This window comes from Canis lupus, chromosome 11, assembly GCF_003254725.2.
Source record: "Canis lupus dingo isolate Sandy chromosome 11, ASM325472v2, whole genome shotgun sequence".
Lineage (NCBI taxonomy): Eukaryota > Metazoa > Chordata > Mammalia > Carnivora > Canidae > Canis > Canis lupus.
In genome coordinates this window covers 49,153,663-49,172,348 of record NC_064253.1, presented here as the reverse complement: position 1 = coordinate 49,172,348, position 18,686 = coordinate 49,153,663, and the positions used below count along the sequence as shown (strand labels likewise).

General features: G+C 43.6%; 1 protein-coding gene across 3 annotated transcripts in view; it reads right to left on the bottom strand.

The window, feature by feature from the left end:
* Positions 1–18,686, bottom strand: part of ACO1 (aconitase 1) — a 59,231-nt gene that overhangs the window by 6,054 nt on the left and 34,491 nt on the right. For all 3 annotated transcript variants that reach the window (XM_025432290.3, XM_025432289.3, XM_035697103.2), the window contains 11 exons: positions 16,987–17,158; positions 16,264–16,364; positions 15,238–15,354; positions 13,891–14,050; positions 11,562–11,697; positions 10,551–10,635; positions 9,604–9,760; positions 8,435–8,559; positions 6,133–6,237; positions 5,243–5,385; positions 2,560–2,707 (listed from right to left, as the gene is read on the bottom strand). In XM_025432290.3, coding sequence (XP_025288075.1) covers positions 2,560–2,707; positions 5,243–5,385; positions 6,133–6,237; positions 8,435–8,559; positions 9,604–9,760; positions 10,551–10,635; positions 11,562–11,697; positions 13,891–14,050; positions 15,238–15,354; positions 16,264–16,364; positions 16,987–17,158 — 1,449 coding nt within the window. The remainder of the gene's footprint in view (positions 1–2,559; positions 2,708–5,242; positions 5,386–6,132; positions 6,238–8,434; positions 8,560–9,603; positions 9,761–10,550; positions 10,636–11,561; positions 11,698–13,890; positions 14,051–15,237; positions 15,355–16,263; positions 16,365–16,986; positions 17,159–18,686) is intronic.

Sequence of the window (18,686 nt, the reverse complement as noted above, 5' to 3'; positions counted from 1 at the left end):
CCACTGGAATTAATTATTTTCTTTTTGTATGTGCACTCACCTGTCTCTGTGTCCCTCCGCATCAATTAACTCCCAAACGCTCTGCCTGAAGTACTATCTTCTCTAAAGACATTCAAATGTATCAGGTAGTCTGTCATTTAAAAATCTTTCCCATGGAGATACCACTCTTGGAACGTCAGTCCTCTTCTAATTTGGACTGATTCTTCTCTAGAGGTGGTACATTCCTGTTATAGAAGAATCTTCCTTCACTGTCATCCTGGGGATTCCCTGCATTTCCTTTTCCTGAATCCTACATCTTCCCCCTTTTTGGCTTATTCTCTCATTTTGGTAAAATGCATTCACCAAGGAGCTTCCTGAGACAGGGACTGAGGAGTATTTTCAAAGTTTTTAAATTGGAATATGTTATGACTTTAACATGGGACATGGAATTCTGGGGTGCAAACCAGTTCAAGTTTCCAGTGTTGCTTTGAGCACTTCTGATCCCCAGAACATTGCACATAAGCTGTTCTTTCCTCTTTGGAAGTTTCTAGATCTTATCTTTCTCTCTGCTGTTCCTAACTTCACACCAATGCCACGTGGAGCTGTTCTTCCGTAATCATGTGGGTATTCAGCGGATGTCATGTGGAATTGGATTTCACAGTCGGAGAATTTTCCTTGTGTTACTTCCTGGATAATTTCCTTTCTTCTCTTCCCAACATCTCCAGTCAGATGCTGAGCCTCCTCATTTCAGTCTTTAATTTTCTTATATTTTCTCTAATTTTTCCTTTGTCTTTCTGTTCTATATTCCGAGAAGATTTTCTCAACTAATCAACTTTTCCTGTGAATTTTTTAGGGGCTTTTTTTTTTTCTTTAACAGCGCTTCCTTTCTTTTTAAATTATTATCATTTTTTAAGAGCCCTTTCTTGTCTTCTGATTATTCTATACCAGCAGAAAATCATTTCAACATTCTGAGAAGACAAACTTTTTGTTTTGTTTTGTTTTCTTCTACTCTTTGTATTACCTCTGTTTTCTTTCCCTACCCCACCCCCTCTTCTTCGTCTAGGTCTGTCTTTCAAGTTCAAGGCTTGGCTCAGATGTCTGTTCATCTCTGATTCTGTCTCCTTATTTAAGATGAGGCATTAAACATTGGACCAGAAGTTCTAGGTCATGGCAGGGCTTATAAATAAGCATTTACTAGTCAGTATACCAGAGGCCCACCCCCAGTGTCTATAACAGCGTCTTTCCCCTGGGTCTCTTGGGCATTTCACCACCTAACTGTATCTTTTTCATTTAGTAGTTTATCATCCCTGTTCTTCACTGAACAACTATGTACTGGGCACTGATCCTGTGTTGGGTCCTGGTGATCATCTATGAAGAGTTTGCTTTCTAAAATATAATGTTACAAGTGAGGCTGTATGGGTGGTGGTAAACCACACGGACTGGAGCCAGGCTCCCTCAGTTTTGTTTTAAGATTTATTTATGTATTTTTTTGAGGGGAGGGGCAGTGGCAGAGGGAGAGACAGAAAGACTTAAGCAGACTCTGTAAAAAAAAAAAAAAAAAAAAAAAGGCAGACTCTGTGCCTAGCACAGAGCCCATCGTGGGGCTCAATCTCACAACCCTCAGCCGAAACCAAGAGTGGGACACTCCACCAACCGAGCCACCCAGGTACCCCCAGGCTCCCTGGGTTTTCATCTCTATTTTTATTATCTCAAAAGATGAACAATTGTGGTACATACCTCAAAGGGTATTATGAGGATTAGATAAGTCAATACATGCAAAGAGCTTCGAACAGTGCCTGGATATAGTAAGTTCCATAGAAATATTAGCTATTATTATTTTTAAGTGAGTCAGGAGTGTTATTTCTCAGGTAACTTAAACAGTTCTCAAGCAGCTTTATGGCATCTGCTGGAAAGGGAAGCGATGCCGAAGACTACTACATGTGTCAGACACCCTGCTCCATGTTCTACACATCATTCCATTTAAGCTTAAGCCTCAGAGCCTTACAAGGTAGATATTCTACTTCATAGGTCAGAAAACTGAAGCTCACTGAGGGAATTAACTTGCTGAAGGCTCCGGAGCTGGGATGTCTGACTCAAAGTGCAGGCTCTCCCCGCCTCTCACACGCCTCCCCTCTGGGAATGAACAACTCCAGATGGAACAGGCCAACTCCAGATGGCACCCATCAGGACCCAAGCAGGCTTCCACGGGCCTCTAAATTCCTTCTTTTCCTACTGGGACAGGGAATTCAATTAAATGCTAATAAAGTCATACAATAATAGCACCTGTTGATAAATAGCCTCTATCTTAACCTGGAAGCTCCCCCTCAAATACTCTGAACTGATGAAATTTCACCCTGAGGCTTTGTAAATTCAACTCCCAGGAAACGAGGCTTAGTTAGACCATAAAGTAGAATCTCTAAGCAGGAAGAGAAAGTTTTAGTTTAAAGGGCACCTTTATCAGTGATGAACTCTCTTGGACACAAGAGATAGCATGGGGCTGTGAAGAAAAAATGAGACCCAAAGGCAAGTGACCATGTAAATACCCAACCACCCAGAGGCTGATAAAGACACAGTACTCACAATTTCTCCAGAAGGCAGATGTATAGTCTGTGGTGCCTGCTTGTTCAAAAATTTGTTTAATAAGCGAATGTTGGCGAATGTCCCCCGTGCCATTATGGCATCATTACCTCGGCGGGAGCCGTAGGAATTGAATTCTCGTGGAGTCAAGCTAATAATGCAAGCAAGAGAGGAGCTAGGTTAGTGACCGGAGCAAAGGAAAACTTAGCTTCCATCAAGAAAAGAGGAAAAAAACCACAACCTAGATATCTAAGTTTACTAAGCATTGCTCTCCAAGGCAGAAAAGCTGTTCCTGAATCTTCTGCTGAGGGGAGAGTCAGAGGTAGAGGTGGGGTAGTGGAACGGGGAAGTCAACATTCTCCCAGGGTCAACTACAGTCTTATAAATCTGTGTAGAAAAACCAGGAGGAACTCGAATGAGTATTTATTTTCCTGATTCACTAGAGTAGCCTGGAAAATCTCACAAAAGATAAAATATTAAACATGGGGAAGAAAAAGGAAACAAAGAGGAGTCAGTGTGGGCCAGTCAGGTGGAGCCAAGAATGAAGGAAACATAAAATACATTCTGTAAACTAACTGGAAGGAGGTATAAATTTGTCCTCAAGTTATCAAGAACTCAATGTATCGGGCAAGACACATGACAGACAACATGATTTACAATTTTCATAAAATAAAAATCAGAACAGCGCCAAAGAAGCAGAAGAGCTCTTCCTGGTCCTGAAATCAAAGAAAAATCCTGTCTATGGGCCAGAGTCAAAGGATACTCTGTGATGGCAGAAACAACTTACAATTAACACTGCCATCATCACACTGGGCTGTTTCTTAAAATGTTAGGAAGTATCTGTGAGTGTTAATCTGATCTCGTGGGGAGATGTGATTTGGAGATTGAGAGAGTCTGTGAATGGGCTTTAGGAGCAGGTGAGCGTGTCTACAAACTCCTGAAATTGTATCCAGAATGTTGGGAATATGTGCATTTTCCTGGGGAGGTATGATTTTTTTTTTCCATTCAATTCCCTAAAGAGTCCATGTCTCAAAAGTGTCAACAATCACCAATCAAAAAAAGTATTCATCACTGCTCGCTTCCTTAGTTTCTTTCTCCAGCCTCATCCTCAGTTTCCCTGTTTGTTGGTGAATCCTCTTCTCCCAATCATTCATTCATTCATTCATTCATTCAACAACTGTTTATTGAGCCAGCTATGTGCCAAGAACTGTTCTAGGGGTTTGAGGTAGATCATGGAACAAAACAGATTAAGATCTCTGCCTTTGCAGGGCTTACATTTTAAATGGTGGAGACAAAAGAAATAATCATAATTAAAAAATGAGCATCCTACATAAGTGTTACCAGACTGTGGTTAATAACTGGGGAGGGAAAAAAAAGTAGATCAAGGCGAGAAGAGCAGTATGGTGCGGGTGACCTCATGGAGAAGAGTTGAACTGGCAAAGGAGTTAGTTAGATATTTTCGGGAAGAGCATCCAAGAGGAACGAACAGCCAGCTCAAGCAAAGGCTGTCAGGCTGAAGGGTATTTGGCCTTGCCTGGAACATTCGATAAACAAAGTAGCCATTAGGGTAGCCACAGCAGAGTGGGTGAGGGGAAGAGCAGAGATTCGCTGACCCCTCTCCAACACCCCTCTCCCATTCAAAGTATAGTCACACCCCTTTAGAATCTTACTGTATGCATCTGTGTATAGAAATTCTCACATGTTTAACAGAGTAGCTTCCCCACGTTAAAAAAAAAAAAAAAATCTCGAGTTCGACTCCTGTGCATCATCTGCTCTAGAGGTGGGCTAGCTTCTGAAACTTACAGCACTTGTTCCTCTGGGGAACGTGGACTCCTCCTGCTTTGAATGTGACTAACTCTCCTGCTTTGAATGGGCCAAGGTGGGGTGGGTGAGGGGTGGGGGCAGGGGGCTGAGCAGAGCTCAGGAAATGGGGAGCTGTGAAGAAAACAGGTTAGCTGCTGGGTTAAGTGAGATGTGGCCAAGGCAGTTTTCCTCCCACTGACAAAGAAAAGAAAAAAATAAAATTAAATAAAGGAAGAAAGAAAGAAAAAATAAAGAGAAGGAAAGAAAGAATGAAAAAGATGCTGGATTTTGTTCTTAGATTCGCTCTGGGTCCCATCCCTGGGGACGCTGACTCAGGAGGTGCAGACAGGAGCCAGAAATTTATAGCTCCCCAGATGATTTTCATAGAAAGTCAGATCTGGGATGGACTCGTCACTGTGGGGGTATTAGAGGACACTAGATAATACTGGTATAGTACCCGTTCAGGTCACTCTATGACTGAAGGATGGGTAAATGGATCTGTGGTTGGCAAACCCGCAGTAACTATGTGTCACACCCAGGAAGCGGCAGCGAACAGCGTGGGGGACATGGCAGGGGGCACCCCCACTGATGGCGGGGCGGTAGAGAGCAGAGCCTGGACTCTCTCCTTAGGCACCCTGGGGGTGGGGCCCACAGCGAGCTCTCCCGGGCCCCTGCTCAGAAGGAAGGGCCCCTCCCTCTGCTGCAGTTTCCTCGATGGAATCTCCCAAGGAGGCTGGGAAGCAGCAAACAGAAAGGGTGACTGGTTATCAAGCCAGTCGGTGAAAACCACAGTCTGAGTCAAAAGAGAACAGGTGAGAAGAGAAATACTGGCCGGCCTCGTTCACTCCAGTTGCCTTAGTCCTTCTCCGTCATTCACACTCACCCTCTGTTAGTTAAGTAGCGAGCGGCGGGGCTGTTCCTTGCGATATTTCCGGCCGGAGAGATGTGGTCAGTTGTTACTGAGTCCCCCAAATTGAGCAGCACGTAGGCGCCCACTATGGATTTAGGGGGCTGGACAGCCAGAGTCTAGAAAAGAACACAGCGGGTCAGTGCCGGCTCAGCTTTTCTCCAGCAAGTCACCAGGGGAGTCTCAATGTTCTCTACCTGTTCCTGGGACCCGAACTGGACGACAGCCCTTCATTGATGCACAGAAAATTCTAGGCTTTTTCATTTTATCAGGGGTGCTTAGAAAAGTGAGGTGAATTTGGTCAAAACACTCACATCCCCCCAACCCCCGAATGGAGGCAAAATACTGGGACCAAAATTCCCTCAAAAGCAGAGGGATGCAGTTGCAAATGGCCTTCCCTGTCTCCACATCCACGGAACTCAGATGCCGAGGCCAACTAGAACCTTGACTTCTACTCCCCTCCTCTTTACACCCAAGGGCACATCCAAGGGAGCACGGACTCCCTGATCATCAGTTATAGGGAAGATCTTCCTATCTTTTTAGTAGATAAAAAGTTTTTTGAGTAGAAAGTTTAAATACAGCAGGCCTGGGGATGTTTCCCTGGAACAGTCTGTCCCTCAGATTTTTCTGGGTCTACGTCCAGGCAGTTTGGGATCGCCAGGGCGTCCCTACGCAGCCTCACAGACCCCTGCACACAGAGCCAAGTACCCCAGCTTCTCAGAGCTCTCCCCGGGATTGTCTGCTCAGCTTTGCAAAGGGTTCAATGGAATGCATAGTCAAAGCAAGGGCAAAGAGTAATGAAGTAGACTTCATAAGGAAAGAAACCTTTTGAGAAACTTATTTTGTTAAAAATAAAAAAGTCATACCAAGTTTTCAAAGAATGGCGGTGACTTAATGTATGTAGATTTGGGATTCCAGCAATATAGCTTATCTGATGGGGCTGCTAAGGCATTCCAGCTTTCATTCACGGTCTTACAAAAAAAAAGATAAAAGAAAGATAAGCAAATCTAATCACATTCCATTCTAAGGAAAGCTTTTTTTTTTTCTTTAAGATTTTTATTTATTTATTCATGAGAGATACAGAGAGAGAGGCAGACACACAGGCAGAGGGAGAAGCAGGCTCCATGCAGGGAGCTCGATGTGGGACTCAATTCCGGGACTCCAGGATCACACCCTGAGCTGAAGGCAAACACTTAACTACTGAGCCACCCAGGCGTCCCTCTAAGGAAACTTTAACATGCAAGCAGAAACTATATATTCTAAGAGTACGATAAAAACCATTCTTTGCATGATACCCTCTAGGTATACCAAACGAAATAGAGAAAGACAAGTAGGATTTCACTGATAGGTGGAATCTGAAAAACAAAACAAACAAACGAACAAAGCAGACACAGATCCATAAACACAGAGAACTAACTGATGGTTACCAGAGGGGAGGGGAGGTGAGAGGATGGGCAATAAAGGGTACAGAGGAGGGGGAGGTACAGGTTTCCAGCTGTAGAGTGAATAAGTTATGGGGATGAAAGTACAGCACAGGAAATTCAGTCAATGGTATCGTAATAGTGTCAAATGGTGACAGACGGTAGCTACACTGGGTAGTGCAGAGTTGTCCGATCATGATGCTGTACACCCGAAACCAATGTAACACTGTGTGCCAACTATACTTCAATGAAACAAAACCCAAAACAGTTCTTATTCTAGTCACAGGACAGAGTTTCTTCTTTATACTAAGACAATGTCATGCCAAATGACTTAAAAATACATGTGCACCATGATAGGCAGATTCCAAGATGGCCCCAAGGACCTGCCCCCCACCTTCTTGGCATTCACACCCTTAAGTAGTTGCCTCCTGCTAAGGGGGGGCTGAACTTAGTGATTCATTTCCAAGATTAGGTTATAAAGAAACTGCCTTCCGTCTCTTTCACCCTTTCCTGCTTGCTCTGATGGAAGCCAGTACCATGCTGTGAGCTGTGAAGGGACCCCCCCCCCCTTCCCGCAGCAAGGCAATGAGGGAGGCCTCCAGCTAACTGTCAGCAGGGGACCGAGGCCCTCTCTCTGACAGCCTGTGAGACACACTGTCCTGCCACCAACTGCGTGAGCGGCCATGGAAGTGGATCCTCCCCCAGATGAGCCTTCAGATGAGCTGCGGCACCAAAGGACATCTTTGCTGGAGCCCTGTGAAGGCAGAGGCACCCAGCTAAGCCACACATGGATTTCTGATCCACAGAAACCATGAGATAATAAATGCTGTTTCTAAGTTTTGGGATAATTTGTTGTACAGCAATAGATAACTCATCCATATACATAATGTAACTTATGAAATAATAATCCAGATTGTACCAAAGGGGAAATGATTTACTTTCTGAAGATTTGGGGAAGTAGATGACCAGGTCACATGGACACTGTCACGTGGACAGCTTTAATACAGCTGCTATGTGTTAAAGTCAGCTTGAACTGTCTTCACGGGGCCATGACCTCCGCCTTTGGAGAAATGCATTTAACCCAATGCTCAGCAAGCTTGCTCATACCACTTCCGATGAGCAACTTGTGGGAGGGCATGGTGCATGACCCTCTTCCCCAGACAGTCGCTTTCTTATTTCAAACCCAAGTGCCCCAGTCAGCACTCCTAGGGTCTACCTAACATAGAAAGCAAAGAAAAAAAATAACATCCAAGGGTCTCAGAAAACGATACAGAGCTTCACACATTTTCTACTTGTCAAATGCATATTTTATTTCAGTAGTTTGGTGCTTTTTCCTGACTGGCTTTTTAAATTTTTTTTAGCCTCCACATAATTCTGAGAGGTACATTCAACCAATTAACTCTACCTCAGTGACACTCTATGGTGACATCGGGGATCCTCCACCACAACTGACACGATACCCAGGGTGTCTGAGGCGGAAGGGGTAATGGCAAGCTGGCTAGGAATCATATACAAGCTGAGGCCTCTCTTCTTGAGGCTGCTGCCAAATCTGGGAACATTTGGGGAGTGTGGGGTATGCAAAAATATAAATCACAGAAGAAAATGACAGAACCACGTTCTAGGCTATCTAGAGAAAGAAATGCTACTTTCTTCAGTTTCCACCCCCATCAGCGTCAGGGTCTCCGACATGCCACAAAGGAATGGCTGTCCCCTGGACGCAGGAAGGCAGAGTGGGTGGGGGCCTCACCTCTATCTTCTGGTAGACCTCCTTAAACATGCCAGGGATCACGTACTGACGCTCCACCGCCTGGATCTCATCTCTCGTTGGCCAGATGTCTTTCAGAAATACCTGCTGTCCCTTTGCATTGACCCCTGGGGAAAACAAGTTTATAAGTGAGAAAAACTGCATTTAATATTCCTTTTCATGATCACATCCAGCCAGATCCCGTTCTCTGTGGTAGTAATGTTCTGTAAAGTCCATGCAAGCGCTATGTAGTGGAGCCTGAATTGCTGGCGCAAGGGGGCGTGACTTAGGCTCCTGAGAGCCCCTCGTCACAACATTTTCGGCAACTGATCAACACACAATCTTGCTTTATGTGTGCTTCTGCTTAAAGATGCCTTATCTAATACATCTTGTGGATGAGTTAACACTGAAGTCACAGCCAACAGCACTCAATTCAGGCGTGAACAAAGTCGGCCTCCCAGGGGCACACCACACAGCCTTCTTGGGCTTATGCATACTAGACAGGATTTCGGCACTATGCCTGGGGGCTATTTTAAAAAGTGAAATCACCCAAACCACAAAAATGTAGAAAAACAGGTTTCACCCCTCTGTGCGGGGCTGTAAATGACTGTGGAGGCAAGACCAGTATTGATTTGGAGGGTAAAATACATCTTAGTGAACAGACAAATGTGCCAATATCGAATCCATATAGAACGAGGATCAAGTAGAACTCTAGTTGTGATTTCCTGAAAGTAAACTTAAGGGGCACTGTTTTCATATTATTGAATCTACTCGGAATGGAGTGAGGAGGACACAACGAGACCTCCAGAGGAAAGGAAACAGAGCATCATTTCTCTGGCTTTGGGGAAGTTGATGAGTTCCTACAGCGGCTACATTAAGATAGTGCCTATCATTTGACAGAAGCAGGAGCCAGACAGGGAAGAACCGGGGGAGGTGCCAGGATAGCAGGCTCTCTATGACTTTTTGGATTTATTTCCTTTCCTTGTCCCCTATCCTTCGGTGGATGATTCTTGACTATTGCAGTTCCGTCTTCACCGTGTTTGGGAGAGAAAAGAACAGACTCTCCTTATCTTTGTTAGTTCTATCTTAGTTCTACTTTACTCCAGTAATATCTTCAAATTCACCGGAAAAAAAACAAACAAACAATCATAGCTGCACAAATGCAACCTTACCCAGTGGTTCCTTCTCAAAGTCGATCCTGACGGTGCCAGCGATCGCGTACGCTATCACTAAGGGCGGGGAGGCTAGATAGTTGGCCCGGGTGTTGGGGTGGACTCGACCTTCGAAATTCCTGTTCCCAGACAGTACTCCAACAGCTACAAGGTCTCCCTGTGTCCGGCAAGAGAAAAATCAGGTCACCCAGAGAAGGGGCTGCCGAGGCTTCTCATCTTATGCCACCTGCTAAACTCTCCCATCACTGGGGATAGAGCTCCTTAACATGGCTTGCACCTGGTCCTCTGCCTGCAGGGAGAAGAGCACGCAAGGGTGTCCCTGGGGAGACATGGAGTGAAAGGACAGAGACATGTTTCTGCTCCTGAGGAAATCCGAGGTGGGCCAAAAGGCAGCATCCTGGTTACTTGGCTGCCTGGGGCCTGAGGATAGAAGGAAATGTCCAAACAGCTGAAAGCTACAGGAAGCCACACAGACCTATGTTAATTCTGTAATTCACGCGAAGCAAACCAAATACTGTTTCTCAATGCTACAGGACTTATGGAACAAAAATCAAGCCAGTGCAATGTAGTTTCGATTGCATTGTTTGCATGGAGACATGTCTGACTTTGAGCCAGTTTCAGATGACCAAGAACAAATAGTTGTGGAGCTGTCTGTCATGAAAACCAGCACTGGCTGAGCACTCATGTGCCAGGCACTCCTCAAGTTTTTTATGTCCATTATCATCTCCATGCTCCAACTCTGTGAAACAGGGACTAATATCATCTCCAATTTACCGTTGGGAAAACTGAGGCACAAGGTAGATAGCCAGTCAGCTTGCCTCCAAAGACCATACATCTAAACACAACCCCTGCTTCTCTGGACCTTCTGGAGATGAATAGCATTTCGGTCACACATTGTGTGAGAAGAGACAACAGCTCTGAAGCCCTCCGGGCTCCTCTGCAATTACCTGCGTGATGGCTTCCACCACAGCTTCGGGTAAGGGCCCACTGTTGCCAATGCAGGTCATGCAACCGTAGCCCACCACATCAAACCTAGACGCAGAGAGATAAGCACAGATGGAAAGTGACACTCAGCGAGCCCCTCTGCTGGTGACAGCTCTAGAGACCACTGATTTAAAGAGAACAGCAATGTGGGGAATAAATTTACTACTGTTTCAATAAAGCTTTCATTCTTAGGAGCATTTTAGATTTTTTTTTTTAATTTTAAGTACAATCTACTCCCCAACATGGGGGCTTGAACCCACAACCCCAAGGTCAAGAACCGCATGTTCTACCAACTGAGCCAGCCAGGTGGAGCATTTTAACATACTCTTCGTCCATTCTAGATCATTCAATTAGAGTCTTTTTTGAGTAAAGTGTAAAAAAGAGTCTAACTGAACGATCTAGACTTTCCAAAAGCTGAAATCACATATGCCATTTATTTTTTTCTATTCACTACTCTGATTGTATCATCCCATTGTATCACTGACTTTTAGGAGACAAATGAGTAAAATCTTTCTCAACCAAATTAGAAGTAGTGGGGAAACTGCAGGAATTGCATTTGGTAACAAATGACTCGTTTATGCCAAGGAATCAGAACGTTCTTAGCCATGGTAATTATTTTCATACCAAAGAGCAGACTCTCGGCTTTTGAGCCAATGCTAGCCCACAGCACACCTCCGTCAATTGAGGAAAGGCACCCCTTCCTCTAGAAGGGTGCAGCGCCACACCAAAGCACAGGCTTGGCTTCAGCCCTGCTTTGCCCTTCAAGGGCACCCTTGTAATGATGAACAACCAGCACAACTGTCAATGGGAGGCCTCTACTCTGTTGAAATGTAAGCGCTGCTCACTGTCTGACAAGACTATTTAGATACCAAGACTAATTAGATAAGCTGACACATGCTACAAGGTGATACAGTAAGAGACATCTGGGATAAAATACAACAAAAGCAATGGTGTAAAAGAAAATTCTTCCTCACCCAAGCTGGGACAGATACGGCATGACTCCGCTTTCTCGCAGGTAGTAGGTGACCACCCCACTTCCAGGAGACAGGCTAGTTTTGATGTAAGGCTTCACCGTGAGGCCAGCATTCACAGCTTTCTTTGCTAACAACCCTGTGCAATGTAAACACCGACAATGTGAGGTGGCTGCCCCTCTAGGTGCCAGGATAGCTCAGGAAAGAGCCTGCCTCTTCATTCTGCATCTCCAACCCCGATGTGACAAAGCCCCAATGGTGCTTTCTGCTCTTTCTGTCGCCTCGCAGAAATCAAAAGCTCATTGGCCCAAAGTCATCTACGCGAACGCGGTAAACTCAAAATTAGTCATGGGAATGAAGAAAAGAGATAGGCCTTTTTTTTTTATAAAAGAGATAAACCTAAAAACATTTGGGAATATGTCACAGAGTAAGTTTTTTGTTTGTTTGTTTGTTTATTTGTTTCAGACGAGCTTTTAATCAGAAACATAGGCAGTGACATATGTTTGAAAAATATATATGAAACATAGAACCTTGCATTTGTAACTTGCTATGGAAAATCCATGCTAATGCAACATTAAGTTTGGGGTTTTAGAAATTTTTTTTTTAAATTTTTATTTACTTATGATAGTCACACAGAGAGAGAGAGAGAGAGGCAGAGACATAGGCAGAGGGAGAAGCAGGCTCCATGCACCAGGAGCCCGACGCGGAATTCGATCCCGGGACTCCAGGATCGCGCCCTGGGCCAAAGGCAGGTGCCAAACCGCTGCGCCACCCAGGGATCCCAAGTTTGGGGTTTTAATTGCACAGAAGTCAGGGAATTCAGAGTTCAAGTTCCCATAGCAAGCAAGCTTTACTCCATACGTTGCATCCCAGGACCTTCCTGAGTGGGGTGACCTATTTCTTTGGTAAAATGTGGTGTAATGAAAAGTGACAGAAAAGATTTCTCCTCATGGTGACAATTCCTATCATCCCGAGCAAGATGGACAGTGGTCAATTTTAGCTACATAAACTGTACCCTTTTTGATGTACAGCAGTCCTCGGTGACCCAAATGACAAACAATGTCACTGTCATGCCTCAGTCATGCCTCAGTCAGATCCAGGTCTTGGCAATGTGCTAACAGAGTAAGTTTTTAACTGTTGGAGGGAAAAACAATCTTCCCAATTACGTTTTATTTGGATGAAAATTTTAATTGGTTGGGCCCTTTCTTAAAGGATATGAATTGTGTGCTGGTTGGTAAGGAGTACAGTCAGTCTAGAGTAAAAATCTTGTCCCTGGGTATTTTTTTAAAGTAGAAAATCATGGGCCCCAGGCTACTGGAATTTTAGCAAATACAGAGACTACTACAGAGATATTGGGTGCTCTCTTAGGATGTATCATAGAATTTGGAAAGAAATGGGGGCGGGGGATAAAAAGGCACAAAAAGCTATAGATAAGCTGGTGACTTGTCTTAAGGAAACTCATTTGCTCCAGACAAGAAAAGCTTAGGTATCAACAGATGAGTTCTTGGACAAAGGTTTTCCCAGGGCAGCCTGGGTGGCTCAGAGGTTTAGCGCCGCCTTTGGCCCTTGGCCCCGGGGCCTGATCCTGGAGTCCTGGGATCGAGTCTTGTGTCAGGCTCCCTGCATAGAGCCTGCTTCTCCCTCTGCCTGTGTCTCTGCCTTTCTCTCTCTGGTGTCTCTCATGAATAAATAAATAAAATCTTTTTTTTTTTTTTTTAAAGGTTTTCCCTATGTACTCGTGCACTTTATAAAAAAAGAACTCTCTGATGATCTTTGGAACTCCCAAGAGTTCCTTGGGAATGATAAAAAAAAAAAAAAATGGACACTAAACACTCTTCTATTAATAAAACTCCATATGTAAATATTAACTACTTGCCCAGAATTGCGTAACATCTGAGGAAGTTTTATCAACTGGTGCCCTGTGCCCTAATTTAGATGCACCTGACAGTACTTCTAAGACAGACTGAAATCCGCAGTACAAAAAGGCCTATTGAGGGTTTTTTAGAGGCTAATCAATCTGTGATATGAAAACAGTTTTTTTCTTCTAGAGTCTGACACAAGATTCTAAACTTTACCAGAAAGTCATCTTTTTTTTTTTCTTCTACTTACTTTCTGTTAATTCTAAGGACTAGTATGCATTATAGATTCAACTTTAAATACTTTGTTTTGGATGCTACTTATATAAATACTACTGGGCCAATAATCTCTGCATTTGGGAAAGACAAGGTTCAGGGAACTACATGTACAACTCAGGGAAACCCCAGGGTTGTGTCTTGAAAGACTTCCACCCACGTGTCCACACGATTGTGGGGAGGGATTCACATGCACTCACCTGCTCCTAACATCACAGATGGATTACTGGTGTTTGTGCAGCTAGTAATGGCAGCGATGACCACAGAACCATGAGTAAGGGTGAATTCACTATTATTATAGATAAACGTCTTATGGTCATTATGATGGTCCAGAGCAACCTGGAATCCTTTAAACCCTTGCTATGGGAAGAAAAAAAAATTGTATATATATACACCCACATACACACACACACACACACACACACACACACACACACACAGTGAAATGTTCTCACTTTAGAAGAAAAATAAATACCTTGGTAACTATAATTTTAAAAGCCAATTTTTAACAAAAGTCACTGGCTGAGATATAAATATCTGAACTCTGAAATGCTACAGAAAAATTAAAGTCCTCTTTATTCTTTTTAAATCTTTATAAAAAGCAGTCATCATTTCTGAATCTTACTCTGTTTTGAAGTCCTATTAACAATTACTTGTCTCTCATCTCGAAAATGCTAAAACTACAAATTTAGTTCCAAGTTAGTCTAATTAAATCCGATGACATTATTGTGGAGTTTCATGAATGTAAACCATGGCCACAGATTCTAACATGAGGGAAATTTAGAAAAATGTGCCATTTTTGGTCAGATTCAACAAGTTATGATCGATGAGGCAAATAAAGTACAGCTGAACATTTGGTGTCATGCTGGTGGCCCAAGGATAAAACTCATCACATAATCTTAATCATCACCTGGGGAGATGTTCATTGAAAATCTACTGCATACAAGATGCCATGCTAGGTACTTTGTGGGTACAAAGGTGATTCTGACACAAATCCTATACTCAAACATATGGTCTAATAAGAGAAATCAGACATGCACATAATATGAAGGACCAGCAATGTAAGTTTCAGAACATGGATGCCATCAAAGGGTTCCAGACCAAGGGCCATGAAAGTTCAAATGAGGGATGGATGGTTTTCTGCCATGAGATGTGAGCCCATGCTCTGGAGGGGCTGAGAGATTCAGACATGCTGGGAAGGGGAGGAGACATGCAGGTGGATGGAGGCGAGGCGTGAACAAAAGTACACTGGCCAGAAGAGCTAGGGCAAGTCAAGTGAACCATGTGACAAGAGTCACATGAAGGGTGGGTTTGCTTTCACAGAGGCGGGCTGAGCTGTGTTCAAAGATGGTAAAGTACTCAAGGAAGCTGTGTGGCCCTTGGCTAACGGGAGAGGCTCAAAGGACTTCAGGATGGAGAGGAAATGCCCTCAGCGTCAGGCTCTGGGAAGCTTCCTCATCAGAGGGTGAAAAGAAGTATGGGCTCTACGGAACGGGGTGTGGGGCCAGGTCAGGGAGGGCTTCCACCTGCCTCTCCCTGGCCCCTACCTTGGCTCCAAGGCAGCTCTCAAAGTCCTTTTTCATGTCGGCCACGGCAACTTTGTCCTGAGGCCTCTTTGGTCCACTGCAGCAAGGCACGACCGTTCTCAGATTTAGTTCCACCACCTGTCCACCCAAAAGATAAGGAGCTCAGGAACGGACAGCGTACTCTCCGAGAAAAGATGCAAGTGGTACCAGGGAGCCTGCGATACCACACCCACAAAGACAAACTAAACCACCACATCCATACACAAGGAGTCAATGTCCTTTTTAATACTTAAGGAACGAACTTCCAAAGACCAGGATGGGCACATCAGTGGTGTGGGACAGGCAGGAAGTTCTGTCACCTCTTGGAGAGATCAGGGTGGGGGCCTAGCTGCTGGCCAGCATCTTCCATGCATCCCTCTTTGCAAAGCAGCTGATACAGCCTTTTTAATGCTACACGGAGTTTGAGACGGGTTTTCTACTATGATACATAAACCACCATACTTTTTGCTAAAATGATTTGGTAGGATGCCACTATTCAGTCACCGATGCCAGGAAACGGGCCTGGGTCTCACTGCCTATTCCCTTCCCTTGGTGGACTGTGAAAAAAAACAGGGTCTCACATCTAGGTTACCCCCTCCAGGCTTGCCTGTCAGGAAAAATGTGGCATCAGTTTGCACCCCAGAAATGAAGGTAAGTCACTGGAAAAACCAGAATGAATTGCTCTGCTTGACCTCCATTTCTCTTCCAGCTACCCTGAGGAGATTAGCCTTCAAGCAGCCCTCCTCCCTCTGGTGAAGTCCTTCTTCAAAGGTCTTCCACACTAGCAGGTCAGAAAGGGAGCACACTCAGCCTAATGGCCAGGAGGAAAGGAAGATGTTATTTTACATTTATAATTCCTTATCTTTTTGATGGTTTCAGTCTCTTAAAACCTTATTGTTCTGTGATGACTTGGCAGTGACTAATTTCCTACAAGTTCACCCCCTCGGAAGACACACACACGATGAGGCTCAGAGCCTCAAGGAAGAGGAAATGCACGCTCTCTCGTACCTGGGCAAAGTCTGGGTCTTGAGAAGGGTCACTGAAATCCCGAAACATTCCGACAGCTTGAAGGTACTTTTTCATCCGCTTTACTTTGTCTTCATCACGACCTAAATGGACATTTTAAGAAATAACCAGTAACAGACATTAGGATTTCGTGATGAAAACTAATGCCTCCACCAGCAGTTATACAAGTAAGGTGCATTGCATTCACACAAACAACAAAAGCTCTGCTGGTATTCTGGTATTTCAACTTCCAGTCTCACATTCTGACTCTGGCTGATGCTGTTTTTTAGGGGTTTGTCAACCAATCTGGGCTCTTCTCAAGAAGATTCTGGTCCTACCTGTTAATACTCCCCCTCCCCTCCCCCCTTTTGGTCATCATCCTTCATTCAGGGGATCTCAGGCTTAGTTAATTGTCAAAGCACACCTTAATTACTAGGATCGCTTGCTTCCCGTCAAATAACTACAAGTAAGATGACCAGTACAAATATCTAAGCTTCCAGAACACCTAAGCTCTTTCTACTGGCCAAACCGTGGTGTCTATGTCATATCTTCTGAAATCCCAATAATCATTTTGACTCCAAAGAGAAAAGGAAAAAAAAACCCCTAAAACACTGTGAATGTGACCCTGTATCCTCCAAGGGGCAGAGGCGGAAGGCAGTGCTTGGATCCTCAGAGCCCTATGCACTTTGCACAGGGCATTCTGCTCGCACGGGGCTGCACGCTTACCCGTCTGCAGCAGGTATTTGATGCTAACTTCATCGACTGGGAAAAATGCAGCGGTCGCTCCATACTCAGGACACATGTTTGCAATGGTGGCGCGGTCAGCAATGGACAACTGGGCTACTCCTGGCCCAAAAAACTCCACAAACTTGCCTACTACCCCCACCTGGCGCAGGTGCTGAGAAGAACAAGAGAAAAACTTGAGACTCCATAACCTATATTTAAAATGCACTTTGTCATTCTTATAAATTAGCCTGGTGAGTAAACATAGAAAATAAATTGGCCCAGCATAGTTTTGATTACTTTGAAAAATAAAATTTAAAAAATTCTGTTAATTAAATACCATCCAGAATCTTGGATTGGATCTTGGAACAGAAAAGGGTCATTACTGAAAAAACTGGCTAAGTTTCTAGTTTAGTGTCATACCAGCGTTCTTCATTTTGATTAATGTACCATGGTTATATGAGATGTTAACATTTGGGGAAGTTGGGAGAAAGGTAACAGGGATTCTCTGTATTACCTGTATTTACATCAACTCTCATGTAAATCTAAAATTATGTCAAAACAGTTATTACCAAAAAGAAAAGAAAAAGAGAAAGTAATGCCCTAAACACAAGTAACATTAATAAAAGTTTTCCAAAATGAGAAGGACTTCTTCTCTCTAATGAGTTACTGGAAGTGCTAAAAATTAAATAAATTCTTTCAACTCGAATGATCTTGCACTAGTTAAGTAAATAAGAGACTTATTTTCAAGGATATAATGAACAAATTTCCTGAACACAAGTGCAAATGAAATGTAACCAAAGGATCCAGCCAGTCCGGTTCACATCTCTTTTCCAGACATGCCATCTGCCAAGGCTGAGGCATTGGTGGCTGATGCAGCCCTGCATGAAGCCAGTTTCATGAACCATGTGGACAATCAGAAGGATGGGCTCTTGAGGTTATGTGGGCTTCTGCTAAATTCTATGGGCAAGTCCTACATTATTCTACATGTGAGGATCAATGCACAGACATCTACAATAAGTTACAATATTCCAATAAATGCAATTCCAAAGTCCATAAAGATCAAATCAAAGAGAAACATTTTTGGCCTTTAACAGGACAGTAGCTATCCCTAACACTCCAAGCCTCCTAAATATATAACCAGAAAAGATATGTGATAATAGAAGAATGTTTGTGATAATAGAATAATTTCACTTTTCTAATAATCTTGCAAAATGAAATGGCTCTCCTTTTTGCAAAGCAAATCACAAAAAAAGATTATTTCTTGCAAAAGCTAAAGAAAAAGAAAAAAAACTACTATTTCCAGCTTGGAGAAACATCTGTTACAATAATATAACTTTGAATACAGAGAAGGGAATTAAGAAAGTCAGACATTAAATTCACAGAAGCAGCTTGTTATTTACACATAAGGGAGACTCATGTGGAAAAATGTAGTCAAAGTATAAACACATGCCTGGGAATAAGTCATACCACCTTGGGAAAGTGGTATCTCTAGGAATGTGGAGGATGGCTTAGGCCATAAATATTTCATTTTATTTCTTAAAAAATATACATACATGGAGAGCTCTGAAGCAAATACGGCAAAATGTTACCATCTGTTAAATCTAGGTGGTGGCGCCTATGAATGTCATTTTAACTTCTGTGTATTTGAACTCTGTCACACTTTCAAAATACATTCTTTTTAAAGAAAAGGATCCATGTAA